This window comes from Ischnura elegans, chromosome 8, assembly GCF_921293095.1.
Source record: "Ischnura elegans chromosome 8, ioIscEleg1.1, whole genome shotgun sequence".
NCBI classification, from domain to species: Eukaryota; Metazoa; Arthropoda; class Insecta; order Odonata; family Coenagrionidae; genus Ischnura; species Ischnura elegans.
This window is the reverse complement of record NC_060253.1, coordinates 114,745,355-114,769,936: the sequence shown is the minus strand read 5'-3', so window position 1 is coordinate 114,769,936 and position 24,582 is coordinate 114,745,355. Positions and strand designations below refer to the sequence as shown.

The 24,582-nt window shown below is 39.3% G+C and overlaps 1 protein-coding gene and 1 long non-coding RNA gene across 5 annotated transcripts in view; one reads left to right on the top strand and one right to left on the bottom strand.

The window, feature by feature from the left end:
- Window positions 1-22,561, top strand: part of LOC124163446 (45 kDa calcium-binding protein-like) — an 83,758-nt gene extending 61,197 nt beyond the window's left edge. For all 4 annotated transcript variants that reach the window (XM_046540365.1, XM_046540366.1, XM_046540363.1 and 1 more), the window contains 2 exons: window positions 17,053-17,246; window positions 21,587-22,561. In XM_046540365.1, the coding sequence (XP_046396321.1) occupies window positions 17,053-17,246; window positions 21,587-21,763 (371 nt within the window). In that variant the 3' untranslated portion in view covers window positions 21,764-22,561. The remainder of the gene's footprint in view (window positions 1-17,052; window positions 17,247-21,586) is intronic.
- Window positions 7,579-8,271, bottom strand: LOC124163450. The gene is made up of 2 exons (XR_006865773.1): window positions 7,944-8,271; window positions 7,579-7,851 (listed from the first exon to the last, which is right to left on the bottom strand). It is a non-coding gene; the product is annotated as an uncharacterized LOC124163450 (long non-coding RNA).
- Window positions 22,562-24,582: the final 2,021 nt, after the last annotated feature.

Below are 24,582 nucleotides of genomic sequence, written 5' to 3'. Positions count from 1 at the left end.
AAAGAAGAAAACTCTCCAACCTTAGCCAGTTTTAATAAGTGATTATTAAGATATGTTTCCCTGAGCTCTGTGCCTCATGCATGCATTGGTAACCTCAGACGATGTAAAACTCCTATCCTCTCGTGTAGAAACTAGGTCCCTGTGATGTCACGTGGAGTGGCATCGCATGGGTGCCAATCTGGCCTTTTTCAAATGAGGATAAAATTGACCATTGCATTGGTCTAAACCGGTCTTTCTAGAACCAAATAATTTGTATATTATGAATACACCAATGGTGGGTAACGAATCACAATCAGTGCCTTTCGTTTTCTTTAATGAAGGAAACTACCCTAATGTTTACATAAAATTAAAATATTCCATTAATCAGCTAAATTCCTGTTTGAATTCTTTAAAGGCAATCACAATTACTTGCTAAAATCTCTTTCCTGCTGCATAGGCGACCTAGTCAAACATTTTCACATTCATGGTTTAGTATTCGAGGTATTCGAAATTCAAGGTATTCGAATATTTGAGCAATGATTTGATATTCGAATTCGAGAAATCTACTATTCAACCCATCCCTACTAAATATGCATTTTCATAATTTCTTGTGTCACTAATGTCCTCAATTTCAGAAATAGTCACTATTTTTCTAAATGAAACATCTTTATTTCACTCGTCTTTTATAATGATGCATTGATGACCATTTTTCAAGTATATCGCCACTTACACCTCACTTATGCAGAATTACATTGTCAAAATGCATCGAAACAGCTGAGAAATGCGTATGAATGGAGTTATTAATGTTGATAACCATCCACATTAACATTCCTTGTGGGATGTTGCCATAACTCCATTTTTCTTCGGAAAATGTCCAACTTCTACTAGGTGCCATGGTGACAATGACAGTTAAATTTTAACTTAGAGAACTCTGAAGTTAGCTTAACGCCATTAATTTATTTCTTATACTGCAATATAACTAAAAATATGATCTCATGGAGAAAATGTCGAAAGTTATAATGCACGCGAAGTACGAATTTGGTTGTTAGCAAGCACTTAATAAGAATTCGAAGAATATTTTGGGATATATGTAAAAATGACTTTTGGCCAATCGTAACTAAAACTCCATGTCGACAATTTTTATTAAATTTTGGAAATGGAATTGATACTCGAGTTCTGGAGCTTTGACTATCTTGAAACTTGGAAGGAGGAGGGGGAGAAAATCTCAAGTCCGCACTAAAAGCGGGAGGGTTGAATTACAATGTGTTTCACCCGAAGGCTCAAATTATTATACTTACGACTTGGGGTCGGATGGTCGGCAGGATAGGCTTATTAAGTTGTGTGAGAGATCAAAAAAATACAATGTATTGTATAACCACCTTTAAAGCCAGTAACAACCCAGATAGCACAACCATTTGTATACAAATGGTAAATCTTCTGTAACCTTACAAATTGTACCGATTTTTGTAATACAACTGTATTACAGTTGTATTCAAACGTCTTGTATACAGATGATTTGTAATACAGTTGTAATACAAAGGCAAAATACAAGGGAATTTGTAATACGATTGTAATAGAGGACATTTGACACTGTATTACAATTGTAATACGATTGTAATAGAGGACATTTGACACTGTATTACAATTGTAATACAAATGTATTACCACAAATGTGCTGTCTGGGAAGTGTTTCAGAAAAGAGAGTTGGTGACTTTGTAAATCATATGTTTGTGATCAAGTCGGCAGTGTTGAGGCAACTGAAACCAAAGAGAATACAAGGAAAAACTCTTTCACAACGCCACAGATTGACCAGCATTAGTCTCATAGATGCCGTTGGCTTATTGAGAGCATAGGCTGCTGACTTTGATTTTGGGATGGCTTCGAAAAGGAAATCTCTAAGCTTCGAAGAGAAGAGAAAAATTATTGAGGAGGTGGATAAAAATCCTCACTTGAAGAGAGTTGGCTTGGCGAAGAAGCTGCTTGTACCAGTTACAACCTTGAACAACATCATCTTCTTTTAGAAATAATTACTGGGTTTATTTCTGAACCTGAACTCTATATCTTTTATCCTATTACATATCAGCAGTGAACAACCAACAACTCACACAACAATAATGTACATAGATACCATGCATAGATACTATATACAAATATTAAACATAAACTTATGACTGTCGCCACAAAAACTATAGCAGTTAAAATATTGGCTGTTACCTAAATTTATGTATTTCAACATGTGGTATAAACATACTATGTTGTTGATCTTAATTTTAATAATTGTATTTGTCGTGGCAACACTTAAGTTGTTTACTTAAACTGTGTTATTCTTGCTGAATAAAACCTTGATTAGGTTTTTACTGAAACTGATATTTTACTACAATTTATTCAGCAAGAATTCTTTAGTAAGATGGAACAGCTTTTAAAGCCAGAAAGATTTGATACTGACCCTTCACATGTGGGTGCTGAATCGAAGTGGAAACACTGGAAAAGAACATTTGCTAATTTCCTGGGCCAAGTGAACAAGGTTTCAGAAGATGGTAAACTGCAATTACTCTGCAATTATGTATCTGCTAACGTCTTTCGGTATATTAGTGACTCAGAAAACTACTCAGATGCCATCAAAATACTAGATTCATTATATATCACAAAACGAAATGAAATATTTGCAAGACACTGCCTAGCATCTAGAACTCAGCAGACGGGTGAATCAGTCGATGAATATCTCCAGGTATTAAAACAAATGAGCAAAGATTGTGAATTTCAAGCAGTAACAGCTGATAAATATAAAGATGAGTACATAAGGGATTCTTTCATACGAGGCCTCAAGAGCTCTCGTATTCGAGAAAGATTACTGGAAAACACCAACGTCACATTAGAGAAGGCCCATGACCAGGCTAGGTCACTTGAGCTGGCTGAGCTACATTCAGCGTCTTATCTGAATACAGCAGATTCAACTCCTGTTGCTGCTGCTGACCATAGAGAAGATAGCCCTGAAGATACTACAACAACATCAGCTGCTTTGGTACGATCTGAAAAATGTTTCTTTTGTGGTAACAAACGGCACCCAAGGGACTCTTGCCCAGCAAAGGATATTATCTGTAGAGGTTGCGGAAAAAAAGGACATTACCAAAAAGTATGTAAATCAAGATTTAAACATTCATCTACAAATTCAACAGCTTCTACGTCGTTTTTGGCTTCTGCAGTAACAGCACCTCTATGCCTTCAAAAATCCATGACTAAGGTATTGATCAATGGAGTGGAACTAAATGCACTTATCGATACTGGAAGTTCTCTTAGTTTCTTGAATGAACGTTTTGTGGAGAGATGCGGAATAGTCGTTAAGCCTTACTCCGGTAAGATAACCATGGCTAATTCTTCTTTGAGTTCTGATGTTACTGGATGTGGTACGCTGACCTTGAAGATTCAGACCTATACATATGCAAATATTAAGGTGTTAATCATGAAAAATCTGTGTGCTGACTTCCTGATTGGGCACGATCTTCTGAAGAGTCACTCATCTGTAGAAATAGAATTCCATGGAGAACAAACACCTCTTAAAATCTGCTCACTAGCTACTGCTCGAGTTCCAGCAGCATCGCTATTTGCCAATCTCACACCAGACTGCAAACCCGTCATAACTAAGTCAAGACGTCACACAGAATCCGACAAAATATTCATCGCTGCTGAAGTGGAAAAATTGCTCAAAGAAGGTGTAATAGAACCTAGTAACTCACCATGGCGTGCTCAAGTTTTTGTAGTTAAGGGAGAAAATCATAAACCTAGGATGGTAGTTGACTACTCACAAACTATTAATAAATTTACAATGCTTGATGCCTACCCTCTCCCAAGAATAGAGGAGTTGGTACGGAATGTATCACAATACAAGATATTCAGCACCATTGACCTCAAGAGTGCCTATCACCAAGTACCTATTCTAGAATCAGATAAGCCATATACTGCTTTTGAAGCTGCTGGAAAACTTTACCAGTTCCGCAGAATTCCTTTCGGGGTAACTAACGGTGTCCCAGCTTTCCAGAGAAACATTGACAGAATTATCAAGGAAGAAAAGCTCAAAGGTACTTTTCCTTATCTAGATGATGTAACAGTTTGCGGCCATGACCAACAGGAACATGACCAAAATTTGGAAAGATTTTTAGGTGCAGTAGAAAAGTATAATCTGACATTAAACCAAGATAAATGTAAATATTCAACTAAATCTGTGAAAATATTAGGATATCTGATCGAAGATAGAGTTATAAAGCCTGATCCGGATAGGCTTGCACCTTTGATGAACCTACCTGTCCCAAATGACATGCCAGCCCTTCAGAGAACCTTAGGTATGTTTGCTCACTATTGCCGATGGATTCCCAAATTTTCAGAGAAGATTCGCCCTTTTCTGGTAAAAGGACCATTCCCGCTGTCTGAAGAAGCTGTGACAACATTCAATTCACTCAAGAAAGATGTAGCAGAGGCATCACTCTCTGCAATAGAAGAAAATACACCTTTTCGAGTAGAAACTGACGCTTCAGAGTTTGCCATTGGGGCCACCCTGAGTCAAGCCGAACGTCCCATTGCCTTTTTCTCTAGGACACTTAATGCAGCTGAGCAAAGACATTCCTCTGTTGAGAAGGAAGCTTATGCTATTGTGGAATCACTGAGGAACTGGAGACACTACCTTATCGGAAGACATTTTGAGGTCATCACTGACCAGAGGTCTGTTGCCTTCATGTTTGATCAGTATCACTCAAGTAAAATAAAGAATGAGAAAATTATGAGATGGCGACTTGAATTAGCTAATTACAAATTCGATATCATTTACCGACCAGGCAACCAAAACACAACTGCAGACACAATGTCGAGGATTACAGCAAGTACCTACTTAGAGGGAAGAATGAACCTCAAAGAACTACATGATGCTTTATGTCATCCGGGTGTAACAAGAATGCACCACTGGGTTAGAGCTAAAAACCTGCCCTACACACTAGAAGAAATTAAAGGAGTGATTAATTCTTGCACCTGCTGCAATGAATTAAAACCTCGATTCTGTAGAAATGAAGGGCAGCTTATAAAGGCAACTTCTCCATTTGAGAGATTAAGCTTAGACTTCAAAGGACCCTTACCTAGCTCATCCAGGAACCGTTTTCTACTGACTATTGTTGATGAATATTCAAGGTTCCCTTTTGCATTTCCTTGTACAGATATTTCGGCATCTACTGTTGTGAGAGTATTGACTATGGTGTTTTCGCTCTTTGGTACACCAGCTTATATACATTCCGACAGAGGAGCTTCGTTCATGTCACATGAACTGAAATCATTTCTCACCTCCTTAGGCGTTGCTACAAGTAGAACTACTGCCTACAGCCCCCAAGGAAATGGTCAGGTCGAAAGATACAATGGAATAATATGGAAGACTGTACTTTTGACCTTAAAGTCAAAAGGGTTAAAGACAGAACAATGGGAAGAAGTGCTTCAGTCAGCACTTCACTCTATTAGATCACTGTTGTGCACCTCAACAAATGCTACCCCACATGAACGTATGTTCACTCATCCCAGAAGATCTTTCAATGGTCGCTCCTTGCCTACATGGTTAACTAAACCAGGTCAAGTTTTAATGAAAAACCATTTGCGGCACAGCAAGTATGACCCGATTGTTCAGGAAGTCGAATTAATAGAGGCAAATCCAGACTATGCATATGTAAAGCTTCCCAATGGGCAAGAATCAAGTGTTTCCATTAGACATTTGGCTCCAAGAGGGGACTTCCCAGTCAAGCTTGACGGACCTCCCTTGAGCCCATCTATTGACTCCGGAGAACTGACATCACAAAACTCCTCATGCGATGAAGAGACAGGGCAAGATAAGGGCATACCTAATTCGAGTAAGAGTGTCTCTGAACAACCCAAGAGTCCATCTCCACAGAAAGGTTCTCCACGTGGACGGCAGCGAAGGCTACCAGCCTATCTAAATGACTACATCAGATACTAATCGATTTTTAGTGGGGGTGAATGTGGTATAAACATACTATGTTGTTGATCTTAATTTTAATAATTGTATTTGTCGTGGCAACACTTAAGTTGTTTACTTAAACTGTGTTATTCTTGCTGAATAAAACCTTGATTAGGTTTTTACTGAAACTGATATTTTACTACACAACACTCCCCCATAACAGCCAATTCCTAAACAAAAAACTGAATTGGAATTACCCCAGACAGCACAAGATTTGTAATACAACTGCATTACCATCACAATACGATCATATTACAAAGTGTAACTCTTTGTATTCCATTTGTATTCCTATCATATTACAGTGTCAAATGTCCTCTAATACAATTGTATTATATTTGTATTACAGGGGAAAATACGAAACTTATACAAATTGTATTATAAGTATACCAGGAATACAGTTGGAAGATAGTCGTACGAATCGGTGTACATATAAATCATATTTTGCTGCCTTCTTACCACACAAATTTGAATGGAAATACAAGTTGATGTTAATGTTACATTTTTAGAGAGGTGAAAAGGAAAATATACTCTAAAATAAATATATTATACTATAGTGTAACCTCATTTGATGAAAAAAGCTATATTTAAGGAAATATTTATTATTTCATAACAATGCTACACAAGGATTTCATTCATGTAATGTAAATAAATTTCAAAGGTAAAGAATATAACGAAACATTAGCAAAAAATTTTGCATATCATCTTCAGAACTATACTCTGTGATGTCAACCATCATTGGTATTATCCTGAACAGTAAGAAAATCCTTCATGAACATCTGAAAAACACAATGTGCTAAGTGCGACCTTCAGTGCAATGCTTATTATCACACACTGCAATAGTAAACAAAATATCTATTATTCAATGACTCTACTGTATACGGGACCAATTTTGTCAATATATTTATTGATAATTTGTCTTCATTCAATAGCGCCTGTGTCCAAAACGGAATTTTAAATTGCTGTACTCCTTCAAATTTTCAAAAAAATGTTTTAACTGAACAAATATGATTTGATGATTTGAACTTATCTCAAAGAGTACTCCAAGTACTAGTACGAAGAGTATTCCAAGAGTACAATTGTCTGTTGACTAACACTGTTGAAGTTCGACATTAAATGATGAAAGAGCACCGATCATGTTTTATCAATAGCAATCATTCTTCAAACTTTGCCAGACATCTCATAGAATGTGGTCATGATAGTAATTTTCAACCAAAAATTCTCCACAAGTCCAGTAACGGCCCCAGACTCGAGGCCTTGGAGCAGCTAGAAATTCTTCGAGGCCAAAATTCCCCGTCTGTAATGTTAGTCAATGAACCATTGTACTCTTGGAAATTCCCCCATTCTCAATGTGTTTTCTCAACCCTACCCCCCTCCTCAAACCCCACCTACATACTCCATCTCCCCTCCCATTCCTACTGGCCCCTGACTTGACACTATAAACCATTCCCCCAACCTCTCCCCTAACCCTTTATCCCTCCCGACTACTATATATGTGGAAATAATTGCATTAAAAGTGCCTGATGATGATACTATGTAATCGAAACCGGTTGCAGTAATTATGAAATTGTGGAACCTGCCATTGTCTTTGCTTCCTGTACAGTTAAAATGCTTCATGAATATCTGAGAAATACCTCGTGTTCAGCTGGGTAATGCCTCATGAACAGCTTGTTTGAATGGTTTGTAACATTTACGTGGGCCACTTTAATTTCTATAGTGATACAGTATTAATCACATGAAACTGGAAATAGAAACTTACATGGCGTAGCAGATGTTGATGCTTCCGGAGTACTTTGTCGCTCAGGGCCGTCGCTTGTAGCCATTGCTGGAGGATTAACCCAGGCTTTTTTTGAAAAAATTTCATCCATTTTCTGCGGCGAAAAGAGGAAAGTTGATGGATCAGCCTAATTCACCGATCAGTGAAAATATCAGCGATGCCGACCGTGAAAGAATTAAAACGTACCTCATAGTAGGGCCATGAAATTGAACAGTTGCCTGTTTTACCTTTTCCCTGCTTCCCTTTAATCGTTATATAAGTTTTTTTCATGCCACTAATTTTACTCTGGCACTGTTTACCAGTAGGTGAAATTGTGTTTCTTTCGGAGATAGCTTTAGCTATTTCCTCCCAAATTTTGGCATGTCTTTTTCGACCTAATGAGAATTCATATTCTTGTTCTCTATAGGTCTCTATCAGCAACAGAACCCCCTCATGCGGCCATACAAATATTTTCTCTTGATTATTCCTCGTAGGGTCTTCATTATTACCTTCTGTACAATAGGACGTAAAAATTGCAATAGGTTAATCAAATTCTTAAAACACCATAAACTGATTGTTAGACACTTATTTCATCATTGAAATATGTAATAGTAAATATGAAGTACACTAGTAATTAAATAATGTGACAGATTACATTTAATAACTGTTATTAAGACTTTAGTGACGGAATTCCGTCACGAATTATTTCACCAGAGATTAAACTTTATCACGACTCGCATTTCTTCAATATCTTTTTCCAATTTTATGAACCAATAGCTTTCATATGTGATAATAGCAAAGACATTTTTTGGTGCAGCATTACCTTCTTCCTCTTCATTTGCAGCGATTTCTTCATCCTCAACTTGCAAAGATCTCTTCTCAATTTGGCCATTTATAAGACCTCTTATGTAATCAGAATCTGAGGAGAAAATTAATTTATGTTGACACTTTTCATTCATCCACGAGAAAAATATTTTGGATTTTGACAGATGTTAACTATTTTGAAAAAAATTAATAGTCTTTATTACATATTTTAGTGTCGCGTGGTTGGCGGTCGCAACATTATTGGTGGGGAGCGTATTCTCAATAACTAGACAGTGGATTAATTCAGGAGTTTTTAATATTCAGATACACTGGACGATCAGGCACAGCGGATAAGGGGGAATTGAGGACTCACATGAATTCGGCGGCAGACGAGACCTGGGACGGACGGCGACTCGGGTGCGGACGGTACGACGGCTCCTGGCGAGGCTGGGAAGGCAGGAAGGAAGTCCGGAGGAGGTCGGACAGCGACCCGCGACCGGGGAAGGGAGGATGCTCGGAGGAGGTCGGACAGCGACCCGCGACCGAGCAAGGGAAGGAAGGAACAAGGTTCTGGCCGGAGGACGGCGCCTCAATATAAGTAAATCCTGAGGAGCAAAGGTTGCAGGTACCGCTCGAATTGATAGGAAGGTCATTGCCCGGGGTGAGGGAGGGGTTGAGTGAGTGACTAGTCGGCCTCGTCACAGGGGGAGGAGAATAGCCGGCTCGCGATAATGGTGATACCCTTTTCCGCGAAACCGAAGTTCCGCGAGTCAATCCGACATTAGAATACTCACGATTTAAGGCCCGGTTGTATTCCTCTAGGTTCAATTGAAATGTAAAATCTTCATTTAACCAGTCGGCATGTACATTTAAATCAATTTTTTTATCCATTGCGTCCTTACTTCCTTTCGCAAATGATTATTTTATGTTTATTTATTGGAACGTTCTCTTAGCAACGCATGAAATTGGCGCAAATTCTCGAATATATCGAACGATCTATCGCTCTTGCTCCAAACACTTCACCTCCATCACGGAGCGTTTGAAGTGGTCTTCATATGAAATTTACGCTCACTCAGGGGCGTCACATCCTGAGCTTTGAAGCTATTTGAAGCGTGAAATGGACCGAGCTGAAGAGCTTCGAAGCGCTTGAAGATTGAAACGGACCGCGGCCTAGAACAGGCCTGAAATTTCATTCCAATGCAGGAAATTTCCGTTATACACGGTGAATGATGGTCTTTCGAATGATCCTTCAAAAGATCATTCACCGTGTAAAGCGGCCTTAATAGCCAAACCGAATGTTTTGCAAAGAGCTTCTAGTTTTGGCTACTAGGAGTCGACAAGACTGAGTTGTGATTGGAGATTGGCCGCGAGAAAATAGAACCTGTTCTAAATTCCAGATTGGGCGAGAAATTGTGTCCAATATTGTGAAATGGATATTGGGATAGATATTGGTGTGTGTCAGTGGGTCCACAATCCAGTATCCAATGGATTGGCCAATAAATTGGGAAGTGTCATACGGGCTTTAGTCTCAATTGTCTCAATAAATATCGTAAACTGGTAGCGATGGATACAAGTATACCGCTGTCGCAGCCGTAGTTTCACAACCAAAATCAAAACGGAGCCGGGGTCAAAATCGGAAGGATATTCCAAAGCAAAGGAAGCAGGGGTCAAAACCAGGAGAAAGAGTGTCCGATACGGTGAGGGGGTCAAAGTAATCTACAAAACGAATCAGAAAATGTGCGCCAGAGCTCTCACGACCTTCTCACAACGAGTTATCAGCTGGGCTATTCATTAAATGTTTACGCGGTTGCCAAGACGACTGATCAATAATAATAATAAATCTTTATTTGCCCGGAGATCTGATACATCTACATGCATAGATATAAGGCACATCATAAACACATCAAATACATACATGTATATGTATTATATACAATTGAGTATTTTAACATTAAGATTCAATAAGATATTCATCAATGGAATATAATAGCGATTTCGTGACGGGATCGCGAAAATCACATTGTTGCTATTCACTAAGCCATTTCGAACATTCCGCCGTGTAAGTTTCGTGCTTCAGTTTACGCGACGAGAGTTGTCAAGTTGTCAACGAAAACTCAGTTTCCGCCACGTAAACAGCAGGCCGCAGTAGACGACAGAGCCACATACTGTTAATATATGTCATATATTTGCTTTGCCATGTAAACAGCAATGTTCATTGTAGTTGTGGATGTAATTTCATTTTGTGCAAGTAATACTCTGCATATTTAACTGTTAATTTCATGAATTTTAAATTATTCTTGTCTCTTATATGCTTCTCATATTTTATTTTCGGAATATATACCTATTGGAGTTGGAGGTGTTGTAATATCATTGAGGAAATGTTTTATATTTTAAAGAGTTACTGAATAGCCCTGCAGGAAAGGAAGTTCGTCGATACGTATTTCATCATTGTTTTGTTTTCTGGGCGGTTGAGGCATTCTCCTGGTAATACAAAGCTTTTACAAATGTGGTATTTCCCTTGTATTTTGGCTTTGTATTACAACTGAATGACGAATCATCTGTATACAAGAAGTTTGAATACAACTGTGATACAGTTATATTACAAAAATCGGTACAATTTGTAAACGTACAGAAGATATACCATTTGTATACAAATGCTTGTGCTGTCTGGGACAGTAAACAATACTTGAATTTGAATTAAATCAATAACTCATGAAACAAGCAAACAAAAAAAATCACTTCAACAAACAAAATTCACAGTAACAATTAGCAACTCTCATGAAAATAAAGTTACACACTTGTGGTCCAAATGAATTTTTTTTTTATAGTCACACCTTGAGACCCATTTGTTTTCTTGGGCATATAGTGTTTGATCAATGCATAGCTCCCTATCTCCCTGAGTCACATTCATTCCTAAGAAACTTGACACTCTTCCCAGGTCCCTCACCTCCAATTTATTGCACAATCCCAGTTCAAATGCCTCTACTTTCTCGGTCTTTCCCCACATGCCTAAGTCATCCGCATACAGTGCAAGCACCAATTCACCACACTTGTCAACACAAGCACACCTGTCCCTGCTCAATCCGCCCAATCCAAAATCTATCAGTATTACATCTATCACCCTATGCCACTCTCTCGCACCCTGCTTCAACCCACACAAACTCTTGTTCAACCTCCACACCTTCTCTCCACCATCCTCTATGAAACCCTCAGGCCACCCAACGAACACTGTCTCCTCCATCTGTCGCCTCTGCTCATCAAAGTGACGCCCTTGTTCATCGAATTGCCGCCTCTGTTCTTCAAGCTGCCGCCGCTGATCTTCCAACTGCTTCCTTGCCATGTCAGTCTCTTGGTTCAATCTAGCTGACCCGCTAGCCAATTTTTGATTTGCTTCATGAAGGTCAAGCTGGTTCTTCTCCAGCTCCCTCACGAGCATCTCAAGCTGTGCCTGGAACCTCTCTCTTTCCACACCAGCACCCTTCAGCTCCTCTTGTGCTTTGGCCGCTTGCTTCCTGGCCTCTTCTGCTTCCTTCTTGATCATATCGGCATCTCTTCCCGGACCTTCTGAACTTCCTCAGCCACCTGCTCCCTTGCGTGAGCAACTGCTTGTTGCTGTTGCCTTGACAGCGATTCCTGGCCCTCTCTCATTGCAGTCTCCTTGGCTTCCCGGACTGCGCTTTGTGCCTTGGCTAGCTGGCACTGGAGTTCAGCTACAACCTTCTCAGCAGCCTCTGCCCTTAGCCTTTCTTCCTCCAGCGCCCGAGCAGCTGCCTGCTCCCTTGCCTCGGCTTCCTTCACTGCCGTTGCAGACACTTGTGCTCTAACTGCTGCCTCTTGTTCCTTGACACCCGACTGTGCCTTGGCCAGCTGCCGTTGAAGCTCAGCCACCACCTTCTCGGCAGCTTCTGTCTTGAGACGCTCAGCAGCCGCTGCTCTTCTGGCCTCCCTCTTGCTAGCATTTGCCTCCTCTCGAATCACATTCAGCAGGGCAACAGCATTCTGCTCTGGTCCGCCTTCACCTTCTAGCTGTGTTGTTACGCTAGACATCACTGTGCTGGTCACTGTTTCCAAGATGTACAGCCCCTCTCTTTGATGCCCCTTGAAGATTTCATCACCGTTAAGTTGTCCAGTGCAGAAATTCTCCGTAAACTTGCAAGAAATCGCTTTCTTTGCTAGCTTAGCACAAGAGATCAAGTTGTAACCAAATTCAGGTACGAATAACACTCCCCTGAGTTCTAAAGTACATCCACCGCATTCATTTGTTAGTTCAACAGGGACCACTCCAACGCCTTTCACTGGAACTTTGCCCTTTCCCATGCTTATAAATCCACTCGCAGGGCTATTAGATGAAAACATAGCCTCACTTTTACAGATGTGATCAGTGGAGGCACTGTCCAATAACCACTGATTATCATTTATTTGCAATGCAGCGAGGTTCACCGCGCTCCAAACCATACCCAGCACTTTAAATCTCTCTATTTAAGCTTTGAATCTCTGCCATATATTTATGCATTTTAACTTCAGGAGTTTTAATTAGGTTCATCATTCTCTTCTCCACTTTCAGAGCCTTGGTGAGTGTATAGGTTGTGTGAATACCTTGTAGAATCTCCCAAGTGTCCTTGGTGAAATTGCAATCACCAATATCTTCAACATACTCTCTTGCAGCGCGTTTGAGCAAGAATCCAAGCGCCTTCCTGTTGAGTCGCGCCTCATCAATATTCATGTCGCCCACTTCATCAGCATCAAATCTGGGGTTGATTGCATTCCAGCAATTCCTCTCTATCAACTCTGCTTTTGCCACTCTAGACCATGCATAATAATTATCTCCATTCAACCGCTCAATCCCATTTACATACTCTCTTCCTTCTGCCATCTTATCTTCTTCTCCAGCAACCAAACTTCTTTTCCCTGGTAATTATTTAATTCTTCTCTCCGCGTTCCCTGGGCCCAATAACCTTTAGAAATAATTACTAGGTTTATTTCTAAACACCTGAACTCTATATCTTTTATCCTGTTACATATTAGCAGTGAACAACCAACAACTCACACAACAGTAATGTACATAGATACCATACATAGATAGTATACTCAAATATTAAATATAAACTTATGACTGTCGCCACAACAACTATAGCAGTTAAAATATTGGCTGTTACCTAACTTTATATATTTCAACACTTCTATATTATTACTACTGTATAGATAACTTTTTCTCAACTCATACGCAACCAAACTCTACAAATGAGGTACCAAAATGCACAGAATTTATCAGAGAACATGCAACAGCATATCTTACTTCCTAAATATTGCTATTGTTTCCTAAAATTGGTTTTTTAATAATAATAAAAAACAAAAAAACTGTAAATATTCCTGACGTTAACGGCGCACAAACTGATAAATTTGTTCATTTGCAACAATATCTCGCATTCTTTAAATAACTTATCAAAATGCGGCCGATTCCACTTTCAAGTCTCCTGTTGATACGTAAGTATGAGACATCATGTGCGTTTAGCAGAGGATAGTGTAATTACTTCCAATGTTGTGTTTAAAGAGGTCCTCTGACCTCAATTTGTACATCAACATTCCAAATAATTTGTACATAAGACCCTGCCTTTTTTTTCTACACTTCAAAATTAGAAACGTGCGTATCCCTTTGTGGACCTGCATTGAAAAGAGCGGGGCAAGCCCTCTGGGAGCGGGCGCAGCACGTTCGTAATTAGAGATGGGTCGAATAGCAGATTTCTCGAACTCGTATATCGAATTTGAATATTAAATCATTGCTCGAATATTCGAATACCTCGAATACTAAATGATGAATGCTGGAATGTTTGACTCAGTTGCAAATGCAGCACGCAACACAAGATTTTGGGGAGTAATTTTGATTTCCTTTAAAGGATTGGAACAGGAATAGGGTGGTTTCCTATTATTTTTTTATTGCCTAGATCGAAAGATTATTACTCCTGGAGTACGTATTTCACGCTTTTAGATTTTTAAATGACAACATCTATTTTTCGCGATTAAATGAAAAGTGAATATTTTCAAGCGCGTGAAAACGAGACGCGTAAGTATGAATGCTGGGAAATCTCTCCGCGTGACGTATTTCTGGTTCCCCCTCCCGCCCTGTGAGGTGACCTTAAGGCGAGTTGAGCGCTGATACGACGCAGGCTGCTAGCGGGTAGCTGAGTACCCTGCTGGCTGGTAGCACTTGGCTTAAATAAGGATTATTAATACCTTATCAAACGATGAAAACTTTCCGACCTTAGCCAGTTTTAATAAGTGATTATTAAGGCATGTTTCCCTGAGCTCTGTGCCTCATGCATGCATTGGTAACCTCAGACGATGTATAACTCCTATCTTCTCGTATAGAAACTACCTAGGTCCCTGTGACGTCACGTGGAGTGGCATCGCATGGGTGCCAATCTGGCCCTTTTCAAATGAGGATAAAAATGGACCATTGCCATTCGTCTAAACCGGTACTTCTAAAACGAAATAATTTTTATATTATGAATACAGTAATGGTGGGTAACGAATCGCAATCAATGCCTTTCGTTTTATTTGATGAAGGAAACTACCCTATTTAGCTGATTAATGGAATATTTTAATTTTATGGAAACAATTGGGCATACAATTAATTCAACTAACATCGCTTTACCCCCACTGCTGCTGCCAAGTGCTAGCTGACAATCTGAGGCATTTTGTAAAATACAAGCTCTTCTCCACCTGATTTTCTTCAATTATTTTCAGTCCATCTTTGGGAGTTCTCACGAGATAAGAAGATGAATTGGAATTGCTATCAGGGAGAAACCAAATATCCTGAGAAAATATCCCTTCGTCTGGGACTGTAACAATAAAGATTTATAGCACCACTCATAAATTGTAACTTGATATATGTTTTCGGAAAAAAATACCTCATCAACTTCCGAGAAGCTCTGCTGCTCATATCGAGTCTCGCCAGAATGCCAAGCCTCCGTCCTATTTTGACATTTATTTCCTTGCGTAAAATGCTTACATAAAGTCAGAAATGCATCGCGTTTGGTCTTGTTCTTTTTTAAATTACGCGCACATTACTAATGTTTCAATCCAATAAAGGTGTAATAATAATTGCCGAAAGTCATTGTTAGACACCTTTCGGGCTAGTAGATGACTCATGCAGCGGTTGACCTCCAGAAAGGGGGAAATTCGAAGCAGGTAGGTAAAAAAAGTCAGTGGGTGAGAAAAGGGGGTGGGCGCGAGACACGCTTTTATTTTTCTCGCGTAACTTGATATTTTTTTCGAAGCTAAGGTCTTTGTAATATGATCCCTGCGCGAGCTGGGACCTTTTTTTATTTCGAAGAAGAGGAAAGCCTCAGAGGGGGACAGTGGATCTTGGGAAATGCGCTAATGTTACTATCCCACGGTACTCATGCAGCAGTTGAGCTCCAGAAATGGGGAACTTCGAAGCAGGTAGGTTTTAGTTTATTTTAGCAGTTCAGCTTATTTTCCCTGGCGATGATCATCGATTCCTTAAAAAATATGACGTGCCCAGGTTCTGACCATGCATGCTCTGCAACCGCAGAAAGACGAAAAATTTTTTTTTTATAAATAAATATTTCCCTAGGCTGATAAGGGAGGTGATAGAAATAGCGAGTCACCGAAAGAACTTCAATAGGGAAGACGGCTATCCTTTATCCTCATCTTTCAAACGGCTTTTCCAACAATGGTATTCAAATCAAAGGCCTGATTAGCTATATATATATATAAGGATCGCAGATCTGCAGATCATTTGGACCCGAAGACGGGAGCTGGAACGCGCCCGAAACTGTCGTCCACAAAAACATGAATCAACACGGTGTAAACCCGGAAAACCATCGCCAAAATAGAACATGTTCCAATTTTCACTGAATGATCATGCGCATGAAGGTTCATTCACGAATTGTTCAGTGAATGATCATGCAAATTAAATCATTCCTTGTGTATGGCGGCCTTAAATCACAGATAGGAGTTCATCAGATAATGTTGCAGGGTCGACTATGATATGATATGCACTTGGAGATTCACCTGATATCATAGCTCTAAAACACCAGCTCTAAGTTCAAACGTGCAAAAGATCCACAGAGAAAAAAATCATCCGCCTTGACCGGGATCCTGGTCAAGGCGGATGATTTTTTGGAGAGGAGGAGAGAAGTGACCTTGAATGAGGGTCTCTTGCCTCTTGCTCACACTTGCTCTGGGGCCATTCATTCGCTCTTTGAGAATTAAAACTCTCGATATGTGCCGTGTGCCCTCTAGAATATTCTTACTCTATGGCAGCGGTTCCCAAAGTGGGGGTCGCGACCCCCAAGGGGGTCGTAGGCCGTTCGGAAAGGGGTCGCGAGATCCTAATAATATGGTGAACAACGTACTTAAACTTGGACGACCATTTTTAGGGGGTCGCGGCTAAAAAGAATGAGCTAAAATGGGTCGCGGAAAGAAAAAGTTTGGGAACCGCTGCTCTATGGTATCGCTGAGCCAACGGTTTTCTCTTTTGGTGCAGATCGGGACGGTGACGGGCAGCTGACCGAGACGGAATATTCTCGATTTGTTTGGGACGAGGGGGCGGAGGAGGAGGCGATAGAGGATCGCAATCGTCGGGAGGGTGAGGTGCAGAGGGAGGAGGAGCGGAGGAAGGAGTTCCGTGAGCAGGTGGATGCTGACAAAAGTGGACATGCCGATCGACGGGAGCTGCTGGTAACAGTCATTCTTGCAATCAAACTTCTTGCGTGTTGTGTCAGGATATGATTTTAAGGAGAAGTATGCGCTGTATATTCCAGCATGTAAGACATCTTTTAAGCTGAGGGAAATGTTCTCTGGGATCTGGTTGGTGTGGTGGCCAGAGTATTGGCTCCCCACCAATGTCCGGTAAATTTGAGGTCTTTCCTGGATACTTTGTTGCTGGGATTTCTCAATTCATTTTTACCACTTTTCATCAGGGAGTAGAGGTTGCGTACATTGGTGGCACTATTAAGAACATTCTCAGAATATATCTTTTCCTTTAGAGGGAAGATTCTGCTTTTTTTCATATTTAGTGGAAAAGCTGCATTGAAATAGATATGAGAAATGTTAAGAAAGGCACTGAGTTTTGAGTTCAGATCCTGACTTGAGTGTATCTCTTCCCAATTCTCCAGAGGTAGATCATGAACGAATTTTCTCATAGCCGAGTCTGAGAAAGCTGGCTGTGACATAGGTACAAGACGAGGTGGGAAGGGGGTTTCAATTTTTATGCTGACATTAATTGCAGGATGGTCAGACATAAGGGAATCAAAAGTAGTACATGAGAAACACGACTTAGGGAGATTGCCAATTATTAGGTCAATGAGGGTTTTGGAGTTGGTGGTTAATCGGGTTGGTTCGCTATTTATGACATTGAATCCAAAGGATGATTACACATTGAGAAAGGATGACTTGTGAGGGGGGTTGCGTGATAGATCAATTTTAAAATCATCAAAAATTTGGCCTATGTAAGGTTTACTATAAACAGACACTCCACCACACTTAATTCTATATGTGTGTATAAAAAGATTACTTACATCAGGAAAGGGTTTATGTGCATATTGGATATAAAAATCCTGAAAGAGCAAAACGTAGCCTACGATGTAGTCACTAGCAGATACATGAAAAAACTCAAGTGGGGGCCGCAAAAGATATTTTGAACTACCTATGCTTTAATTGTAATGAAAAATAATCAAATTACATACAAATTTTAGATAGTTTTATTGAAACTCATTATACATATATACAAGACATTGCTATCTTATGACATAAAAAAGTTACAATTGTGGTTCTGCCATGTTTGGCAATACGAGCGGCCCCGTAAGGTATGTATGCAGTTGTAGTCCAATGGCAGAACTTTAGAGAAAGTAAGAGAGGATGCCAATAATAATAATGATTTATTTGACGTTAAACACAATACAATGCAATAGTCTTTGTCAAAGTCAATGAAATACTAGAGCTAAATAATACAATTCTGAGTACTGCATTCAAGAAATTCATTCATAGAGTAGAAAGCTTGGCTACATATCCATAGGTGGAGACAACGCTTAAACTTGGGTAATGGACAGTCTCTGGCCTCTCGGGGTAGGTGGTTGAAAAGGCACAGCTTTACATGGTCAAAAGACTTGCTAGTTGTTGACAGCCTACATTGAGGCTGAATGAGATTATTTTTTAGCCTAGTGTTATGATGGTGAACGTCACTACCAGTTTTATGGCTGTCCAAGTTCATTTTTACATTTATAAGACATTTAAATATATATTGACCATACAATGTCAGTATGCCTAGCTCCTTGAATAGAGGTTTACAATGTTCCATAGCTTTTGAATTCGTAATGATTCTAATTGCTCTTTTCTGTAAAATAAATAATTCTTTAGCGGAGGAAGAATGGCCCCAAACCTCAATGCCATAGTTTAAGTGGCAGTGAAAAATGGCAAAGTAAACTGCTCGAAGATATTCAGTGGGAAAGCTTTCAGCTTTCTTAGCATGTATATAGCTTTAGACAATTTTACAGTGGTAGAGGAAGTATGACAGTCCCATAGTAGTCACTGCACTGCAATAGATGCACTGCACTAAGAAACATTATCAAGGAGCTTCTTGAGGGTTCTGTTTATTCATGTTTGCTGAAGGTTTGTGTTTCAATGACTTCGTGAGAGAATTTTTTCCAATTTGAAATCAATAAAATCTTACTTTCATTCAACTATGACCCAGTGTCGATTACCAAATCTTGAAATTCTATTGATTGAAAAAGACTTTGCAAGCAGGATTAGTTTTGATGAAGTAATTGATAGATATGCTGAATAAAAAGTATGGAAACAAAAATTTTAGGCTCTAAATTCATTCTGTACGCATAATTTATAAATATATTCATATACCGCTATGCTGTTTCATTAATTGCTTATTATACTGCACCTACACATTGTAAAAAAATATGATAAAACATTTTTTTATTTTTGTTAGAAGAGCAATCATAAAATTTGCAGCATTCAAATTAAAATTTGAAACTCAGAAACAAATTTAAAATAAAGTTTTTCATCGTTGTAAATTCAATATTAGGTACTTCTAGATGAAGAAGTGGATGTGGAGAATGAATTCCTTGGCCTACAATCATGACATTATTTTTGGGTGGATCAAGAGCCACATCAGCCCCAGGCATCAAAATTCCACGCTGCACCAGTGGTGTGCTCATAAATGGAATTTGTTATAAACTTATATTTCATTGAATTCTAACTTCAATGCAAAATTTTTGACCATCAGTCGAACAGTGTCATATCAAGCGAAAATGTGTGTTTAACTTGTAGAGTGACATTTTTTAGTGCACACAAAAATGAGGTGTATGTATGTATGTGCAGTAAGTGATCACCAGCTCTCTTCAGAGTGAGATAATGTGCTCATGCAGCACAATATTCCCCTTGCAGTTATGTAACGTACAATGTAATTGAAAGAATTCTTCTTGAGTACTTCGTCAGGTTTTCCTTTCCATTGCCATCGGCCATTGGCGATGAGCGAGGTGAGCATCAAAATCATGTCAGCTATGCCAAACATGTTCCATTGGAGGGTCTGTGGCGTTACGTCGCTAAATCTGGTCGATTGTTCACGTAAGCCCAGACATAGGGAAAACTCCAACCGTCGGTCACAAGCTGGATCAGGGAAAGGCTCTACAAACAAGAAATCAGCTCACAAGAAAAAAATTGCCAAAAAATTTACGAGTATTTTCGTTCAAAATCTATTCCAAGTAGAGTATTCAAAATCAGAAGTATTACAGAAAACAATGGTAGTAATTAATGATCCCATAGGAAACATTACCAGCTAAATACCAGCAGTATAATTTTTCTAAATTGGCCATGTCCCACTAGCCATGCGTCCACGACCAGGGCCCGAGCAGAAGAGAGCTTGGTTATTGCCCGACGAGACAGGATGGAGGGGAGGGGTTTTTCCAAGGAGCGGAGGGGTAGTCAGCCCAATGTTCTATCCGCTGCGTCACTGCCCCTGTTGACAGGCTGCTCCGCAAAACATCATCCCTGGGTTGGAGTGAACAGCATACCAGCCAGAATTTTCCCCTCAAACTTCTGGGTTGGAAACATCAGTCGAATCAGAGGGATATTTATTGGAACACAAGGAGGGGAAAGACATAGTGGGATGAGGTGTTGGAGGGAGAGAGAGTTGTGATAGGACTATGGTAATACTTCTCACTCCAAACTGCATACAGAGACTCATCACCCATTTCCCCTTGCTGGCCAAGGAGTAAGTATTCCTCCGCTGTAGTCCTATATAAGTCTTGGATTGCAGGTAGGCTGGGTTCGGGGCTGGTTTCGGGTGCTTGTTTCGGATGCTGGTTTCCGGATGCAGGTTCTCCGGAGGCAGGATTTTCCGGAGACAGGATTTTGCGAGTCAGGGCCTTTGAGGAAGGGCCTTTGCACGAAAATCCTTTGCGCGAAAAACCTTAGCGCGAAAAGTCCTTAGCGGGATAAGTTCGGAGGAAGTATGGAGAAATTTCTGGGGGGGGTTCCAGAAATTTTGGTGAAAATGAAACAGGTCTGAGAAGAATTTTTAGCCCAAATTATTTCCAGCCGACAGTTCATCTCTCTGTTAGGGCTATAATCATGAGGCTTCATAACATCTTTTGTTTTTTCTCTTATGACAGCGGAAATGCTGCTAGGCCTATAAAACGTACATTTCCCAAATTTTCAGGAAACAATTTCAAAGAACATATTTCAAGTATTTGTAAAAATGTGTCACTTTTTTTTGCTTACAGCCTAGCCATGGCTCATCATGTGGTGGATTTCCATCTTTATGCACCATTTTAAAATAAATATTTACTACTTTGTTTTGTAATAAAATGTTACTAAATTAAAAAATAAGACTTAGGTGCAACTTTGCATTTCCTATTTGTTTGGTAGTGGCTGGTGTCCTACCATTGGTGTAGTGCCACACGCCAATTGAGGCAGCTTGCGTTTTAATATGTTGACGTAGATTTAGGAAAACCCATTCCAACTTAATGTCCATGTAATTGTTATGTCCGTGTTTGTGTTTATTCCAGAAATACATAGATCCGAGCAATCCGCGGCATGCTCGGGAAGAGGCTGAGACGTTGATGGTCCTCTCAGATGCTGATCACGATGGCCACCTCTCCCTCCGCGAGGTCTTGAATAAAATGGACCTATTTTTAGGTAGCAAAATGGTCGATGCCGCACGAAGTTTTCATGACGAATTTTGATTTTTTTTCTTATTTTTTTATGCATTTATAATATATATTTTATTTGGAGTGTGTGTGCATATGTGTGCGTGAAGTGTCCTGGGATCCCGTCCATGGCTGAAATCCATCACCTCGAATTTATTTCGCTGAGCGAGTCCTTTGGAAATTGTCTCAATGGTTAGCTTTTTTAAATATTTAAAGGAAGTGATAAAATGTGGTGAAAATCATTTTAATTTTATACTTCACACATATGTCACTATAATGCCCTAGAATTCATATATACAAACCCTCTGTGGAACGATTGACTCATTTTGACATCCATCTGTTTGTTTGTTCATGGTGGGGCTTTCTGCGTGGAATAATTTATGTTTGATGGCCCCCATTGTAAATGTGACAAATTCCATGTTTAAATTTATGCAATTTATTACTTGAAAAATAGTATATTTCAGTCAAAACTCTTTATTACAAACTTTTTCGGACCACAAAATATTTTGTTACATGGAGGTTATTGCTGTCTAGAGGGTGAGAATTGTCAATATGTATATATATGAAAAGCTATCCAAGGAAATGATTGGCTTGTATCTAGTAATTTTGCTGGAGTTCCAACAGAAATGATGCAATTGTTCAACAAATGACATTAATTTAATAATAAATAAAATTTAATTTCATTTCAAATAATTTTCTTTTTCATATATGTATGTATTAGAATAACAACATCATTATAGTAATGGAAGACTCACAATCATGGCCTAATACAATTAAAAGGCATCAATGCACATGTCTTATAAAAATTTTGAATAAAACCAGTAGCTTTCATTTTTATATTATAAAATAAAGTATAGTTACTTTTGGTGAATGTAATAAAAAAATGTGTTCCGTTAATATTGATATTTAAGAAAATATACAGTAGAATCCTGAATTAAGGTTAATTGGGGTGGAAAAAATTTTGAACACTGAATGAGGAAAACACAAGTTCAGGACCTGCAGTTTTTTGGGGTGTTAGAGTCTGTAATGATTGGGACAGATTCCTATCAATAAAAAATATATTTATAAATCACTGAAAGGGATCACATGCAGCGATAAAAATGAGATTACACCCGTGTCTTGTATAGCGCAAGGGATGCGTTCCTTGGGGTCTTTGCGCTATACGAATTTGCGTTATACGAGAGCGTTTTAACATTGGGAAGATAGGGATGCGTTCCTGGTAGCATAGGTCTTGGGTATTGAATTTCCTCTAAAACATATATATTCCCATAAATAGCCTTAGAAAACATTATTTATATAAATTTTTATGGTTTAAAACATCTTTAAAGATAGTATGCATGCATTTGAAGACTTTTATTCACATTAAAAAAAATTCTTACGTGCTTTTGAAATTCCCTCCTGTCGTGCGGGTGGGCTAACATATGCTATCTCAGGGGTTCGTAATGCATTGCCGGCAGTTGACGATTTTTCAAAAACCAGTCTAAAAACAACTATTGTGTCACCCAGGCCCTTTTGTCGCTCATCGAAATGACAGGCAAATGCTACTTTGAATGCCATTTCATAGCTAGCGGAGTTTATGAATGATAAATCATTTTAATTTGAAGTCCTCCGAGTCATTAGTAGCTATGTGAAACAGTCTTTAAATGCTTTGAAACCTGACTCAGGTTTTCCTTCCCTGAAAATGAATGAACGAGAATGCATTCTTTTCCAAAATAATATCGTCTCGTCAACACTAAAAACTAGTTGAGGGGGAAAGGAGCCACTTTCAATCACAGCTTGGAGATCATCAGAAAATGTTGTGGTGACTGCGCTATCAACACTTGCAGATTCACCTGATATCGCCGCACTGAAAATACCTGCTTGCCGTTTAAATTCTGGAACCAACCGGAGCTTTCACTAAATGTCTCGGAGCGATTACCACTCTCGTCTTTTTGTACTGATTCACTATGAACTTTCCGTATGTGTAGACCACTTGGTTGAAGCTGGTACGGCTGAGGTCACTGATGTTTTAACTTCGTCTTTATTCAGAATAAGGCATCGTGCGTTTAAACTTCCGCGCAATTTCGCTTTGACGTTCCCCATTTTCAAAGCAATTGACCTATATCAATTTCTCTTCTAGGTTTATGGTTTTTCTTGATAAATTCTTGATTTCTCTACCCGCATTCCTATTTTTTGCCATTTTCTCTTGGTTTTTACTCTGCATGGCTCTATCGAAATCACCTTCTACTGCTGAACTGTATTCTTGAGACGCAGAGGGCCTACGACTGCGGGGAGGGAACGAAGCTATTGTGTTTGAGACTCTATAGCGGACCCTCTTATATGTTGATGCTATTCATGCGCAACTCAGCCACCGCTCCATTTCTCCCCCGTGAATACTGATGACCTTGAATACTTTTGGCCATCGCACAGCAATGGAATTCGATTAATATATAAACAAAAAAGAAGATTTGAGGCAGGCAGTAATATTAATATGCGTAAAATGATTGAAATTTCGTGTGTACTTAGCGCAAGTTCACGTTTTATCACGTGAGCATTTAAGATTTTTGATTAGGCTACTCTGCGTTGCAATGTTTCCCCGAGGAACGAATTTGCGCTATATTGAAATTGCGCTAATCTAAATTGCACTATACAAGACATGGGTGTACTTTAATTTACTCTTCCCAAAGGTCAAAAAACGGCACGAAAAACATTGGGAAGTAAAATTAAATATGATAAGCAATTGATGTGTTTTATATTTTAAGAGAATTAATTATAGTATAACATTAAAACATTCCCACTAGTAATGTTGTTGTAGATGGTTGTCAATATTAATTATTCCATGTTCATGTATTTCTCAGAAGTATCGATGGATTTTT